The sequence below is a fragment of the Triticum aestivum genome, chromosome 5A (genome assembly GCF_018294505.1).
Source record: "Triticum aestivum cultivar Chinese Spring chromosome 5A, IWGSC CS RefSeq v2.1, whole genome shotgun sequence".
NCBI lineage: Eukaryota > Viridiplantae > Streptophyta > Magnoliopsida > Poales > Poaceae > Triticum > Triticum aestivum.
Genome location: NC_057806.1, coordinates 579,854,485 through 579,869,453, shown reverse-complemented (window position 1 = coordinate 579,869,453; position 14,969 = coordinate 579,854,485). Strand labels below are relative to the sequence as shown.

The following is a 14,969-nucleotide window of genomic DNA, read 5'->3' as shown; positions in this document are numbered from 1 at the left end:
GAGGGTCATCTTTATTTTAACTCCCCCGGGCCAGTGCTTGTCTAAGTGCTGGTCCGAACTGAGCCGCCTGCGGGGCCACCTCGGGGAAACTCGAGGTCTGGTTTTACTCGTAGCTTGTCTCATCCGGTGTTGCCCTAAGAACGAGATATGTGCAGCTCCTATCGGGATGTCGGCGCATCGGGCGGTCTTGCTGGTCTTGTTTTACCATTGTCGAAATGTCTTGTAACCGGGATTCCGAGTCTGATCGGGTCTTCCTGGGAGAAGGAATATCCTTCATTGACCGTGAGAGCTTGTGATGGGCTAAGTTGGGACACCCCTGCAGGGTTTGAACTTTCAAAAGCCGTGCCCGCGGTTATGGGCAGATGGGAATTTGTTAATGTCCGGTTGTAGAGAACTTGACACTTAACTTAATTAAAATGCATCAACCGCGTGTGTAGCCGTGATGGTCTCTTCTCGGCGGAGTCCGGGAAGTGAGCATGGTTCTTGTGTTATGCTTGAACGTAAGTAGTTTTAGGATCACTTCTTGACCACTTCTAGTTCACGACCGTTGCGTTGCTTCTCTTCTCGCTCTTATTTGCGTATGTTAGCCACCATATATGCTTAGTGCTTGCTGCAGCTCCACCTCAATAACCTTTCCTACCCATAAGCTTAAATAGTCTTGATCTCGCGGGTGTGAGATTGTTGAGTCCTCATGGCTCACAGATACTTCCAAACAGTTACAGGTGCCGATGATACCAGTGAAGATGACGCAACTGAGCTCAAGTGGGAGCTCGATGAAGATCTTGTTCGTTGTGTTGATTTAGTTTCCGGTTGATCAGTAGTGGAGCCCAGTTGGGACGATCGGGGATCTAGCATTTGGAGTTTTCTTTTTTTATTTTGGTTTCGTAGTCGGACCTTGATTGTATTCTGGATGATGTATGTTATATTTATGTATTGTGTGAAGTGGCGATTGTAAGCCAACTCTTTATCCCTCTCTTATTCAGTACATGGGATTGTGTGAAGATTACCCCTCTTGTGACAAACCTACCGTGTGGCTATGCCTCTAATTCGTGCCCTAACACGTGGGAGATATAGCCGCATCGTGGGTGTTACAATTGGTCCCTAAAAAGGGGAATTTGAGGAGACATTAGGATAGCCGTTTTGGCTCTGGGGTGCATATGCCCTTGGGTGGACAATAATTAAAAATAAATACTAAATAAATTTAAAAATATGTAGATGTTCTTGCTAGTGAAATAAGCGTGCTTGACAATTTTCATGTGAAACGGGATAGCATCGTTGCATTAGTGATTTTTTTAAGTGTAACGTTTGAAGATAACATTCGTTGTTTGACTTGTTTTTTTCCACAAGTCAAAATGCTGAAGCTTTTCCCCTAAAATTTATAGATAGCATTTAGGTCTGACAATGAACACATCTAAATTTTCTCACATTTTTTTGGCATTTGCAGAAAACATTTTTGGTGAGTAGGAGCATATGCTCCCAAGAGCCGAATTAGATTTCTGCTAGTTTTGCTTCCTTTTCAGTTAATCATGTCGAACGGTCTCTCAATATGTTGGCCCATTAGTGTGCATAATGTGCTTGTACGATGGATGGGAGGAGAGTTGGCTTGATCAAAGATCTGAGTTTCTCATCAGCTGCCTGATGGCATATACCGTAACCAAAATTTAGTTCAATAATAAAGCTAGCAATTCGATGAAAAAACCACATCCCCATGAGCCATACCTCCGAGCCCTAAAAAAAGGGCCGACTACAAAGTCAATTTTCCCACTAATTCGATTGAAATCCAACGGCTGGCATCTTCTTCCCAAAACCCCGTCCTTCACCAATATGCCCATTGGCGGATCTACAGGGTGGGCTGCGGCCCAGCCTGGGATTTTAGACCGGCCTAACCATAGGAAATTACAGATGGGCCAGAGGAGAAAAAAAGCCCAACAAATAATGGCTTACTCGTCCGGATCTCAGCGGGCTAGCCCAACAAACAACGCACCGAGGAGAGGGGGACACCGGGACAGACGCACCAGCCCGGCAGCCGACCCTCAAAAAAAAAAAAAAAACCCAGCCCGGCAGCCCTGCCCGTCTCCGACCTCGGCTGCTCGGCTCCCGATCTCGCCTGCCTCGCCGGACGCCGTCGCCGGTCGCTAGAGGATCCGCCCCTGCCCGCCCCGCCCGCTCGGCGCTCGGCGCCAGCGCGCCCCCTGGCGCCCCTGCAAGCCGGCGCCCGCCGCCCGCCGCCCAATCCGCCCTCCGCTGACTCCGGCACTCGGCCGGCAGCAAGCCAGCAACCCTGCCCGGAGGCCAGCCATTAGCCCGATTCGAGTACTTGAGGTAAGTTGTCCACTGCCCATTCCCCAAGTTCTGATTTAGGGTTTGCTCTTTGCTGTCGATTGCATCAATCAGGTGGAAGAGTCAAGTCTATCGCGTTAACTAAACAATCAGGCTTGCTAGCCAGTACATGAACACACAGTCCTGTGAACAAATACACATCATTTTGATGTCCAGTACATGAACACCTGATCAGCGACATAATAATGATGCATCTGATTGTTTGCCACTCTTAACAAGTTACTCTAACAATGCCACTCTAACAAATTAAGAATGCCGCATAGTCTTGTTTGAACTTCTCAAGGTATGTATCATGTAGGCTTCTCTTATGCACATTTGAGATTTTTGGTATGTGTGCAAGACCATATTGATCTATTTCCATGTGCTATCAGTAAATTAATTAGAACGCTGGCATGCCATGTTTGTTGTCAATTTTTGCTTAAGTGGATCACCCTGTTTTAAATCCTAGATCCGCCGCTGGTTCTGAGCAACAGAGAGAACTACTAGTCTGAGAACATGTGATAATTGTACAAGCACATGGATGCTTCCAAATCTCGTTGCCAATTTGTGTAGCTACAACACATGGATCTACAAGCATTTGTGTTTTGCGCATAAGGTGTATGGCAGTGAACAATTTATCTATGTTGTTTGTAAATTGTTTTGCCGGGAAGAAAACTTTACAGCTTTTTTTATTGTAATATTTAGCACTTTATGTTCGTAAATCGTTTTGGTGCTCATATTCTCGGTAAAACAGTACGAAATATCTCGGTGTTAGGTACTCAACACTCCCAGTCAGGGTATTATAGACATTTCACATTTCAACAGACAGCTCATACAACAATTTCAAAATGCAGCAGTTAAAAAGAACTGGACTGCAATTTCTCAGGGGATTCTGCACTCAACTGATACCCTGGGCAGCCCAGCAGAATCCACTTCCGCAGAATCTGCAGCTGAAAAGAACTGGCCCAGTGATCCAAGACAAAAACTGACCCTGAGCCCAGAATCTCTGACAAACTCATCTACCGGCTGCCATGGACGCCGGCCAGCTCTTCTCTGTCGACCCCCTCGAGCGCCAGGCCGCGAGGGGCCACGGGGCCATCACCTCTATGGCCGCTGGCAGTGATGTCATCGTCCTTGGCACCTCCCGTGGCTGGCTCGTCCGCCACGACTTCTCCTTTGAGGATGCCCTGGGCAAGTCTCCACCCCTACCCCCTCTCATCTCTCCTCTTCGCAGACCTGTTTCTGTTTGGCTAATAACTGTTTCCTCTCCTTCAGATATCGACCTCGGGGGTGGCCGCTCCGGCGACCATGCAGTTCACCGGGTTTTCCTGGACCCCGGTGGCAAGCACTGTATTGTCACGGTGATCCACCCGGGTGGCGCAGAGACATACTACCACCATGCCAGGTGGCCGCGCCCAAAGCCACTCCCCCGCCTCCGTGGCCTCCTCGTCAATGCTGTCGCCTGGAATCGCCAAGCCATCACCGAAGGTTTTTGCTGATCGATCCAAATATATTTTGATGATCCAAGGTCTTCTTTGCTGTTTCACTGTTCTTGATTGGTTATTCTCTGATTTTGTTGCTGCAGCGTCAACCAAGGAGGTGATCCTGGGGACCGAGGCTGGACAGATCTTTGAGATGGCCGTGGATGAGGCTGATAAGAAGGAGAAGTATGTGAAGTTGCTCTTCGAGCTCACCGAGCTGCGAGAGGGCATCAAGGACCTGCAGGTTTGAATTGTTGCTACCGGCGCCATGGTTCATTGCTTACATTTGTGTTGGAGGGAGTGTTATTGAGCAATTTGGTTGCGCAGATGGAGACAGCTGTGGTTGGGAACGCCACGAGATACTATGTGATGGCTGTCACACCCACACGGCTTTACTCGTTCACCGGCATTGGTTCTCTGGAAGTAAGTAGTATTTCTCAATTTATTCGTTGCATCTTCCGATGTGGTATTGACTATTGATAGTGAGCCTATTTGTGAGAAAAACAACTTAGTTTAAATCAAAAGAATCATTGTTGATCTTGTTTACATCGAGTAACGTGAGTACGTGACTCGGTAACATGGAAAATTCTATACCTTATTTCAGCAATTTCAAGTCAGTATGCCTTGTAGATTGATGTACATGATCAGAATTTAGAACGTACGCTTGGAATGCCTTGTCATTCTGTTAGCAGCAGCAGATACTACACATTTTTCTGCAGAAGATTTTTATGTTGTGTTTCAGTTTTTCGGTTGCGATTTTGGTTTTGAATTTCAGACCTGCTTCAGCCAAAAGAAATCAGACATGCAAGATCTGTATATGCCCTCATTTTCTTAAGATATAGTCTAATATATAAATCTTGTTGCACAGACTGTTTTTGCTAGCTATACCGACCGTGCCATTCACTTCATGGAGCTCCCAGGAGAAATACCTAATAGGTAAGTCTATCTTGGTCTTATTTTTACGATGCAGCAAAGGGACTGCCTTCTATACACTATTATTGTGCATAAGAATTTTATGTTTGTAACATATGTATCCATTGCATGGAGTCCAGTGAACTACACTTCTTTATCAAGCAAAGAAGGGCTAAACACTTTGGATGGCTTTCTGGAGCTGGAATTTATTACGGTGAACTCAATTTTGGAGCTCAACACAGGTGAAATATGTTGTTTCTATATTTAGCTTAATTCTGTTTTGTAATTTGTAAAGGAACTAGATCATGGCTTTGTCTAACCAGATTGCACCTAACAATGAATTTCTGATATGCTCCTAATACTCATATTTGTCATAACTTTTTGAACATGAACTACTAATGCACATAATATGACTTAGACAGTCCACATGAAAATGAGATAATTAGATTCCTTTCCGGGGTTACTTCCAAAATATTGGCTTTGTACCCATTTATTGTGACAGACATTAATGATCAGTGTTTAGCTTAATAACATGAAACTATGAGAAATCAAATTCTGTTTCCAAATAGAACGAACATTATAAGATGAGCCTAATGAATGCTTGTGTTACTCTAGATTTGCCTATGAACTTTAAATTCCATAATCTCCAGCTAGCTTCTTGAACCGTTCTTTTGGGGCAGGGTTCAACCTTTATTAATATCAAGCCAAGCACTAAGCCAGTTTTTCGGCACCAAGCCAGCATAGTCATAACCCCCAAGATTAAACCTAATGTTAAGAAGCAAGGTCAAAGGTCAAGTGTCCATATGAGGCTTTTTAAAAGCCTATTGTTCCCTCTCAGAAAAATTATGGTGCTGTTTTACGTTTTCTTGCTATAATTATATTTTAGTTACTGCTATTTTCTTGAACTATATATTGGGGAATTCAATTTAGAACACTTTATTTATTTAGTATTTGTTTTTATTCTTACTAATTTTAGTTCTGCAGCTCTACGAGTGGAGATGAAAACTTTGTGGAAAACAAAGGTTTCTTTGACTATTCAAAACTTGGAGATTCCAACATAAAACCAGCATCATTTGCAGTGTCTGAGTTCCATTTTCTGCTCTTGATTGAAGACAAAATTAAGGTAAGATGGTTCTATAAATAGATTTGCATATTTTATCTGTGGTTTATTTGCTCTCTTGAATTGTTTTTTATCTTCCCCACTGTCTAGTACTTATAAAGGCAAGGCATCACATAACCTGCATTTCTTAGGTAGTGAACAGAATCAGTCAGCAAATTGTGGAGGAGCTTGTAGTTGATAATACACCCGAATCTTCAAAAGGAATCATCGGGCTTTGTAGTGATGCATCAACTGGAGTTTTCTATGCATTTGATGAAACCTCTATATTCCAGGTTCGGAATTCTGATACTTGCTTTTGAGTCATTAATAATGTTACTAATATTGTTTGTCATTTAGGTTTCTACGTCTGATGAGGGTCGTGACATGTGGCAAGTGTACTTGGATATGAAGGCATATGCTGTTGCTTTGTCCCATTGCCTTAACCCTTTCCAGAGGGACCAGGTTTATCTAGTGCAGGTAATGCTTGTATTCGTAGAGATCAATGTGAAACGATGTTCATACATCTCGATGCATGTGAGCATGTTCGCAAAATCGTCCCATGCATTCTTTTGTGCTCCTGCATCATTTTCTTATATATGATGATATGCTGGATGTTATTTGGAGTATTGCAATGATCAATGCCTTCTGTTATACAAAAACCATTTCTTTTGCAGGCTGATGCTGCATTTGCTGCAAAAGAATATTACATAGCAGCTTCATTTTATGCAAAGGTGAAAGCCATACTGTTAACTGTGTTCCTTAGTAGCTTTTCTTGCTATTTTGTTGTCCTTGTTCATTTGAGGACTTGTTCTTTGGTTTCAGATGAACTATATTTTATCATTTGAAGAGATCAGTTTAAAGTTTATATCCGTAGGTGAGCAGGTAATTTACTCAAAACTTTAGTACATTTTTGCAAGCTTTTGAATGTACTATCCTTCTAGAGTAATCCTACTAATCAGTGTGCATTGTTGAAAAACTTCTGTGAGATCTATTCATTTATCCTGATCTTGTAGTTTTATTACTTCCAATATTCATCATGACAAATATAGTATCATTAAGGTTGTGCATTTACTTACAGTAAGCTTTTGTTGTGCTTGGGTGCACTATTTCATAAGATTTTACAGTGTTACACTGTCTATGTCTGCAATCGTTGACTTTGTCTACCTGACAGGATGCTCTCAGGACTTTCTTATTGAGAAGGCTTGATAACCTCACCAAAGATGACAAGATGCAAATAACGATGATCTCGACTTGGGCTACTGAGCTGTACTTAGATAAGGTACCTACTGCCCATGATTCCATTATCCAGCATTCAAAATAATGTAACTTAAATTGCATTGATACTAGAAATATTGCTTCAATATCCGGTTGCATAACTGAGTTTGTTGGGCTTATTCAGTATATTTTGCACAACTTCTGTAGATTAATCGTCTCCTGTTGGAAGATGGCACAGGCACCACTACAAATACAGTAACAAATTCCAATAGCTCGGCATATCGTTCAGTAGTAGATGAATTCCGTGCGTTTCTCAGTGATAGCAAAGATGTATTAGATGAAGCAACAACAATGATACTACTGGAAAGGTATGCCTATTATTGGTGCACATTACATCTCAGTTAGATTCTTAATTTGGACATTCACATATATGCATACAGCATATTTTTGGATAGCACATGCATAGTGAAGCAGTTAAGACTGCATGTTGTATATTTGTGATAAGCTGAACATAAACGTGAAGTATCGATCAAAACTTGTGAATAAGAATTAAAACACCAAGGAACCTGAGATGATCAGAAAGCTAATTGCTGTTTTTGTTATAATCCCAGGACATCTGTACATATATTATACTCCCTCCGTCCCAAAATAATCCCACACTTATTTTTGGGACGGAGGGAGTATTCCGTAAGGTTATGGATTAAGAACACTGAGTTGTATAAATGGGTGAATGTAAAATTATGCTGATTGTGTAGTTTAGATGGTTCTTTTGTACTTGTATAATGCATGAGCTACCCTGTGTTTTCCTGTTTTGATGGTTGCATGTATACGCCTCTGATCAATCTCTTCAAAATGTTGACAGTTATGGCAGAGTGGATGAGCTGGTGTATTTTGCTGGTTTGAAGGAGCAGTATGAAATTGTGGTTCATCATTACATTCAGGTCAGGCACTTATTAACTTAGTACATCTTCAACAGAACCCTTTTCCCCAATAAAAATCAGATGTTGGGGAAGTTGGGCCAAAAACCTGCTCCAACAGACCCCCTTTCCGTGAAAAATCATTGGGGACTCCTAATAAAACAGACCAACTCCCCCACTATGTTGGGGTAATTGACCCCTCCCAATACGAGTCCCAATAAGTGCGACATCACCCGAGCCACCGGAGCACCCGTACCGCCGGAGTCGTCGAGATAGAGAGAGATATCTCATTGACAAGTGAGACCCATATGTTAGATTTTAGTATTGCGGAAAGAATTATTGGGTTCTGAGAAAAGCACCCCCCCCCCCCCCCCCCAATCACCACTTCTTGGGATAGTTTTTTTGGGAACCTATTGGAGATGTTCTTAAGGAAGGTGTTAACACTATCGCTGTTGAGCGTACATGATATCGAACACAAGTGCTAGCTAGTCTTATCATAATATTTTAATGTCATGCTTTACCGAGGATCAGAAAGCAGCAGGCAAATCACATAACCTTTCTACCTATTTTTCTTAGAAGCATGTTCCGGTAACATATGTACTGGAATGGGCTTGGGCTAGTGCATACCTTCATAAATGCCTGCCACTAAATTACCTCCTCTCTTTTTCTTGGACAACTTTATTTTGTATAAGTAAATTCTTATACGTGTAAAATAATAGAGGAATAGTCATTCCACATGATACATTGATCTATAAATGTCGACTTTCATCTTAATAATAAGAAGCTAGGTCAATCTTGTGTCCTTGCTGTAAATGTCTACCACTAAATTCCCTTCTCTCTATTTTTCTTGAACAACTTTATTTTTGAATAAATTCGTATATGCGTAAAAATAATAGAGGAATAGTTATTCCACATGATACATCAATCTATAAATGTCTCCGGACTTTAATCTTTTACGCTGGTCTCAGCAGAAGTGATTTATGAAGTATCGCTGCACTGGACTTTGTTCCACATGTTCTATTGAACCCATCGCTTCACTTTGATGCACCGTATTCTCTGTAAAAATCATATAATAATACACAAATTTTGTTTATATGGATCATTCTTCTGCGAACCCATTGACATTTGCTGAGGCATCGGTGCTAATTTCCTTCTGGTTACTGGTTCAGCAAGGAGAAGCAAGGAAAGCTTTGGAAGTGCTTCAACGACATAATGTTCCAGTAGACCTTGTGGTACTTCTCTAGAACTAAAAAATATGGTGTTTTATTTACCGCATGCAAGTTACCTTGTTTTTACTTGTATCGGTTATTGAGCAGCTAAATTTGTTAAGTGAAGCAAAATCTTTACCTATAACTTTGTGTTCTTGCAGTATAAATTTGCCCCAGATTTAATCATGTTAGATGCTTACGAGACCGTTGAATCATGGATGATGGCAAGAAACAAGTTGAATCCAGGGAAGCTTATACCAGCAATGATGCGTTATGTGAGCGAACCACATGCCAAGTATGATATGCAAACAGCTTATCATCTATTGTTTTCTTCTATTAGAATACTATGGTCTTGATGTAGGAACAATCTTACTAGCTTACTTCTGTTATTATAGTAAAAATATGTCTGTTATATTGAAATGTTAATTTCAAATCTGCAGCTATATTGGACTTTAATCCTACTTAGATGGAAAAACTTTTTTTGAAATAAAACCTAGATGGAAAAACTTTGATTCGAACTATTAAAAGTATTTTAGTACCTGTTATGGCCGGCCGGCTTAGGCACGCAAGTTATCTTAGTTTTTATTTTCAGATTAGGCAAGTTATCTTAGGTTGATTCTTCTACAAGTTATCTTAGGTTGATTCTTCTACAAGTTATCTAGGATATAAATATAGGTTGTAAGACTCTTTTGAAGGCAAGCAATAAGAAGAATATTATCTCCTATTGCCCGGCTCCCTGAGGAGCCGGAACCCTAGCCGCCAACAGCCCTAGCCGCCGCCCTTCTCCTAGCCGCGACGGCGCCCTGCCGCTGGCGCGCCCGATCCTCGCCATGTCTCCCTCCATCCTTCCCTTACCACCTACGCCCTAGACCTGGTAGAGTACTTGATCCTACCAATTTGGTATCAGGTAACCGGGTTTCGACCATGTCTCCACCAATTCCACCGCCACCACCACCGCTGCCCGCCAACTCCTCCACCACCGCCGCCTCTGCGCCGGGTGTCACGGCCTCGCTCTCGGCGGGCACCACTGCGTCGCTCTCAGCGCCGGTCCTAACGGCACCCGGCACCACGCCGGGCCAAGGGCAGCCACAGGCCCCCGTCCAACACTCGCCGCCGCCATCACCTCCCCCGCAGCCGCAACAGTTCACGCCGGAGGCCATGGCGGGCGTCCTCAACGACCTCGTCACCGCGGTTCAAGGGATCCGCCTCTACCTGGCAGGTCCGTACGGGCCGCCCCCACCACTCCATCCAGCCATGGCCGCGGGTCAGCAGGCGCTTCCGTGGTACTCGGCATCGGGGGCCATCACCGGACTCCATCCAGCCATGGCCGCGGGTCAGCAGGCGCTTCCGTGGTACTCGGCACCGGGGGCCATCACCGGACTCCATCCAGCCATGGCCGCGGGTCAGCAGGCGCTTCCGTGGTACTCGGCACCGGGGGCCGTCACCGGAGGCTACCCGGCGCTCCCCGCCCCAGCGGCCGCACAACCGCCTTGGGCGCAGTGGCCGCCGCAGATCGCGCCGGCAGCCCCGCCACTTCTCGCCACCACGGGGCCGCAGTGGCCCACCTGGACCGCGCCGGCCGCGCCGTCCTCCGTCGCGCCCTACCTTCCAGCGGCCTCGGAGCAGGGTCCTCCACCGGCCCCGCCCAGCCCTAACCTGGGCACCGGCGCCTCGGAGCAGGGCTAGACCCAGCAGCTTCTTCCGGCGTCACCGCCGGCCCCCACGCCGCAGGCGCCGGTGCAGCTCCACCAGGCGCCGCCGCCATCGACAGTACCACCACCCGCGCCTAGGGCTACGGGTCGGCCCCTGCACCAGGTGCAGTTTCCACCGTCACCATCGCCGATCCCCGCTTGGGCGACCGGCTCGTCTTCGGGGCCGGTCTACTCCACGGCGCCGGAACACCCGACGCCCTCCCTACGGTTTGATCACCCCTCCAGCTCGGCGAACTACGCCCCGGCGCTTCCCGACCCAGCATACGCGCCGGCGGCAACTACGGCCGCCCCCGGGCACGGCGGGCCGACACCCCCTCGCTTCGCCAAACTGGACTTCGCCACCTACGAGGGCACGGAGGACCCCCTCAACTGGCTCAACCAGTGCGAGCAGTTCTTTCGAGGGCAGCGGACGCTCGCTTCGGATCGCACCTGGCTCGCGTCCTATCATCTTCGAGGCGCAGCGCAGACCTGGTACTACGCCCTCGAGCAGGACGAGGGCGGCATGCCACCATGGGAGCGCTTCCCGGGAACTCTGTCTCCTCCGGTTCGGGCCTCCTATCCGCGGGAGCCGACTGGCGGCCCTCGGCCGCTTACCCTTCACATCCACGGTGCAGGACTACGCCGACCGCTTCCAGGCCCTGGCGTGCCACGCGCCGGGCGTCTCCGCAACTCAGCGCGCCGAGTTATTTGTGGGCGGTCTACCGGACCATATCCGCGTGGACGTGGAGCTTCGGGGACCCCAGGATCTCCAGTCGGCCATGTATTACGCCCGCGCATTCGAGCGCCGCGCGGTGGCCATCCAGCAGGAATCACCGTCCCAGACTGCTGGGTCGCTACCCGGACCGGATTCCGCGCAGGGTCGGCCTGTGCAGGCTTCTGCGGCACCCCTCGCCGCGACCGCGGGGCGCCCGTTCCGCCGGCTCACCCCAACTGAGATACTCGAGCGTCGCCGCCAAGGGTTGTGCTTCAACTGCGACGAACCCTACAAGCCCGGCCACGCCTGCCCGCGACTCTTCTACCTGGAGGTGGCAAACTACATTCCGGAGGACGCCGTCGCCGCCGACCTGGCCGCCCCAGATATCGAGAAGGTGTTTGACGCTGGTTGATTACCTCGAAGAGTTCAAGCAAGCGCTTCCCCACCTTACAGCTCGAGGACGAGCTGTTTGTGCAGGCGGGGAGAAGTGTTATGGCCGGCCGGCTTAGGCCCGCAAGTTATCTTAGTTTTTATTTTCAGATTAGGCAAGTTATCTTAGGTTGATTCTTCTACAAGTTATCTTAGGTTGATTCTTCTACAAGTTATCTAGGATATAAATATAGGTTGTAAGACTCTTTTGAAGGCAAGCAATAAGAAGAATATTATCTCCTATTGCCCGGCTCCCTGAGGAGCCGGAACCCTAGCCGCCAACAGCCCTAGCCGCCGCCCTTCTCCTAGCCGCGACGGCGCCCTGCCGCCGGCGCGCCCGATCCTCGCCACGTCTCCCTCCATCCTTCCCTTACCACCTACGCCCTAGACCTGGTAGAGTACTTGATCCTACCAGTACCGTTGTTCTCAAAGATCTGGAGCAGCCTACAATCATGAGCTGCTAATTTGTTCTGTTGTTTAGATGATATATGAATGTAAACATGTTGGCAATTCTTGCAGGAATGAAACACATGAGGTCATTAAGTACTTGGAATTTTGTGTCAAAGATTTGAACAATGAGGATCCTGGAGTCCACAATTTGTTGCTCTCACTGTATTCCAAGAAGGTATATTTTCTTGCCATAGTGCATACATTTGTTGCTCATGTGTACTGTATGCCAAGAAGGTACATTATCTTGCCGTTCTTACAAACTAAAAGGGAAATGCGGAGTAATTTTATAACGATACTTGTCTTATTTCTGTTGAAAGCATTGACTTTATCCCCATGCATAGTAGCAATGCAATTACTGTTGCATTGTGCTCATGTCATTTATTCATCTTTCCTGCATTCGTTTACTAGGTTGTAACTTGCGAGTGCCATAAGTGAATATTTGCTGCGCATATGAACTGATATATGTTTTCTATACTCTGGTCTGTCCGTCTGCAGGCGGATGAGTCCCAGCTTTTACAATTTCTCGACACCAAGTTCGGGAGTGGACAAGCAAATGGACCTGAGTTCTTTTACGAACCCCAGTATGCTCTGCGTCTATGTCTCCAAGCAAAGAGGATGCGTGCTTGTGTTCGTATTTACAGCATGATGTCCATGCATGAGGAAGCTGTGGCACTTGCTTTGAGGGTAAACTTCACTATGTTTAATCTGAGAAGCATCTGTTGTGCCTTTACATATTGATGACTTTTGTGCTCTCATTTCCTGAGGTTCCCTAATTGCTGTACTTTATTGGTCGTTAGGTGGACTTGGAGCTTGCAAAGGCAGAAGCAGACAAAGTTGAAGATGATGAAGAGCTTAGAAAGAAGCTGTGGCTTAAGGTTGCAAAGCATGTCATCGAGCAAGAGAAAGGAGTCAAGAGGGAGAACATAAAGAAAGCTATAGAATTTCTGTCAGAAACTAACAACCTGCTGAAGATTGAGGATATCTTGCCATTTTTCCCAGACTTCGTATTGATTGATGACTTTAAAGTAAGATTTATGAAAGCTCATGCAGTCCGATCTACTTTGTACATATAAAACGGCCTTCTAATGTTCATTTCGTCTTAAAGGCTCATGAATTCACGTTGCCCTAGTTTACAGTTACTGTTCCACATTTCAGTTTTAATTATTCCATGCCCTTTTGTGTGGCAATAAGCCAATAACAATGAAAGCATGTTTCGAACAGGAAGAAATCTGCAAATCTCTCAAGGACTATAATAGCCAGATTGAGCAACTGAAGGCAGAAATGGATGATGCTACACGTGGAGCAGACAACATCAGAAGTGATATTGGTGCCCTTGCTCAGAGATACACAGTGATTGATCGTGAGGAGGAATGTGGGGTAAGAGAATGGTCCCTCCGATGTCTCTTTGGTATATTAGTTTTACTGACTTGTGTGCCTGTTGCAGTTTTTATGTGATAATAAGTCATTAGTTTCCATCCCTCTGCAGCATGTAAATTCAAGTTCCAGAAAAAAGATGACCCACAATACAGGCTTTATATCTGTCTTGTTAGTACAGCTTGTGTCCTCAAGTGCATCCACGTTCTTTCCTGTTTTAGGGTAGACGGTTCACCGTCGTATGAATTTTATGTACTTATTGTTATATCTGACGCAGTACATCATGGTGCTAATTCGTTGTCCTGAACTAACAGGTATGCCGGCGCAAAATATTGACCGTGGGAGGATTGCACCAGGTAGGAAGAAGCTATACGTCTGTTGGGCACATGGCCCCCTTCTATGTGTTTCCCTGTGGACACGCCTTCCATGCGAATTGTTTGATTGCCCATGTAACTCGCTGCACCAGCCAAGCGCAAGTAAGTCTCTCTGCACAATTTCAAGTAGAGACTAGGCTTAAGTTCAGTAGATGTTCAACTGTTCCTTCATCCTTCTTGTAGGCCGAGAGAATACTGAACCTTCAGAAGCAGCTAAGCTTGATGGACAGGAAAGCAGCAAAAGACAACGGTGGGACCGGGAATGGTGAATCTATTGTCAGTAGCGCACCAACAGTCGACAAGGTCGGGTGATGCTCACACTCCGATTATATTGCAACCTGCAGTTCTTATGCTGATGCCATTGTGATTGTTTCTTTTAACAGCTGAGGTCACAGCTGGACGACGCCGTGGCGAGCGAGTGCCCCTTCTGCGGCGATCTGATGATCAAGGAGATCTCGTTGCCTTTCATTCTCCCTGGAGAGTCGGTTGAGAAGGCTTCATGGGAGATCAAACCACAGCCCGCGTCTCAGAAGATTCTTCCGATGACCATGTCTATATGATGCTTTGGATTCTAGATTTTCTTGGGGCGGATTTTGTTGTGCAGTTTCTGTATTTGTTCGGTGTTGGAAAGGAGAAGTGTTTCTTCATGCATAGAAACTTGGGGTTACCACCCACATGGGCCCTTTGTACAGCGCAAGATTCTACCATGCCATTGTTTTTGAAAGATATATTTCGATTCAGTTGTGCTAACACACCACCAATAATGCAGCTGCGATTGACAAATA

The 14,969-nt window shown here is 45.9% G+C and overlaps 2 protein-coding genes across 3 annotated transcripts; both read left to right on the top strand.

Annotated features, from left to right (window-relative positions):
- The first annotated feature begins 2,042 nt into the window (after positions 1-2,042).
- Positions 2,043-14,969, top strand: LOC123104961 (vacuolar sorting protein 18). 2 transcript variants are annotated; one of them, XM_044526916.1, is made up of 24 exons: positions 2,043-2,322; positions 3,177-3,510; positions 3,595-3,807; positions 3,905-4,044; positions 4,128-4,223; positions 4,669-4,736; positions 4,853-4,954; positions 5,697-5,835; positions 5,964-6,104; positions 6,169-6,288; positions 6,486-6,542; positions 6,634-6,693; positions 6,983-7,090; positions 7,234-7,394; positions 7,889-7,967; positions 9,113-9,175; positions 9,313-9,446; positions 12,506-12,611; positions 12,932-13,120; positions 13,234-13,461; positions 13,658-13,813; positions 14,125-14,286; positions 14,368-14,487; positions 14,568-14,969. In XM_044526916.1, exons 2-24 carry the CDS (start codon positions 3,351-3,353, stop codon positions 14,742-14,744), a joined length of 2,979 nt encoding a protein of 992 aa, XP_044382851.1. In that variant the 5' UTR covers positions 2,043-2,322; positions 3,177-3,350; the 3' UTR covers positions 14,745-14,969. The 2 variants fall into 2 exon arrangements, with proteins under 2 accessions (XP_044382851.1, XP_044382850.1); XM_044526915.1 differs by having other exon boundaries at positions 2,048-2,322; positions 3,174-3,510.
- On the top strand, positions 9,499-11,381 carry LOC123104962 (vegetative cell wall protein gp1-like). The gene is made up of 2 exons (XM_044526917.1): positions 9,499-10,434; positions 10,504-11,381. Exons 1-2 carry the CDS (start codon positions 10,076-10,078, stop codon positions 10,835-10,837), a joined length of 693 nt encoding a protein of 230 aa, XP_044382852.1. The 5' UTR covers positions 9,499-10,075; the 3' UTR covers positions 10,838-11,381.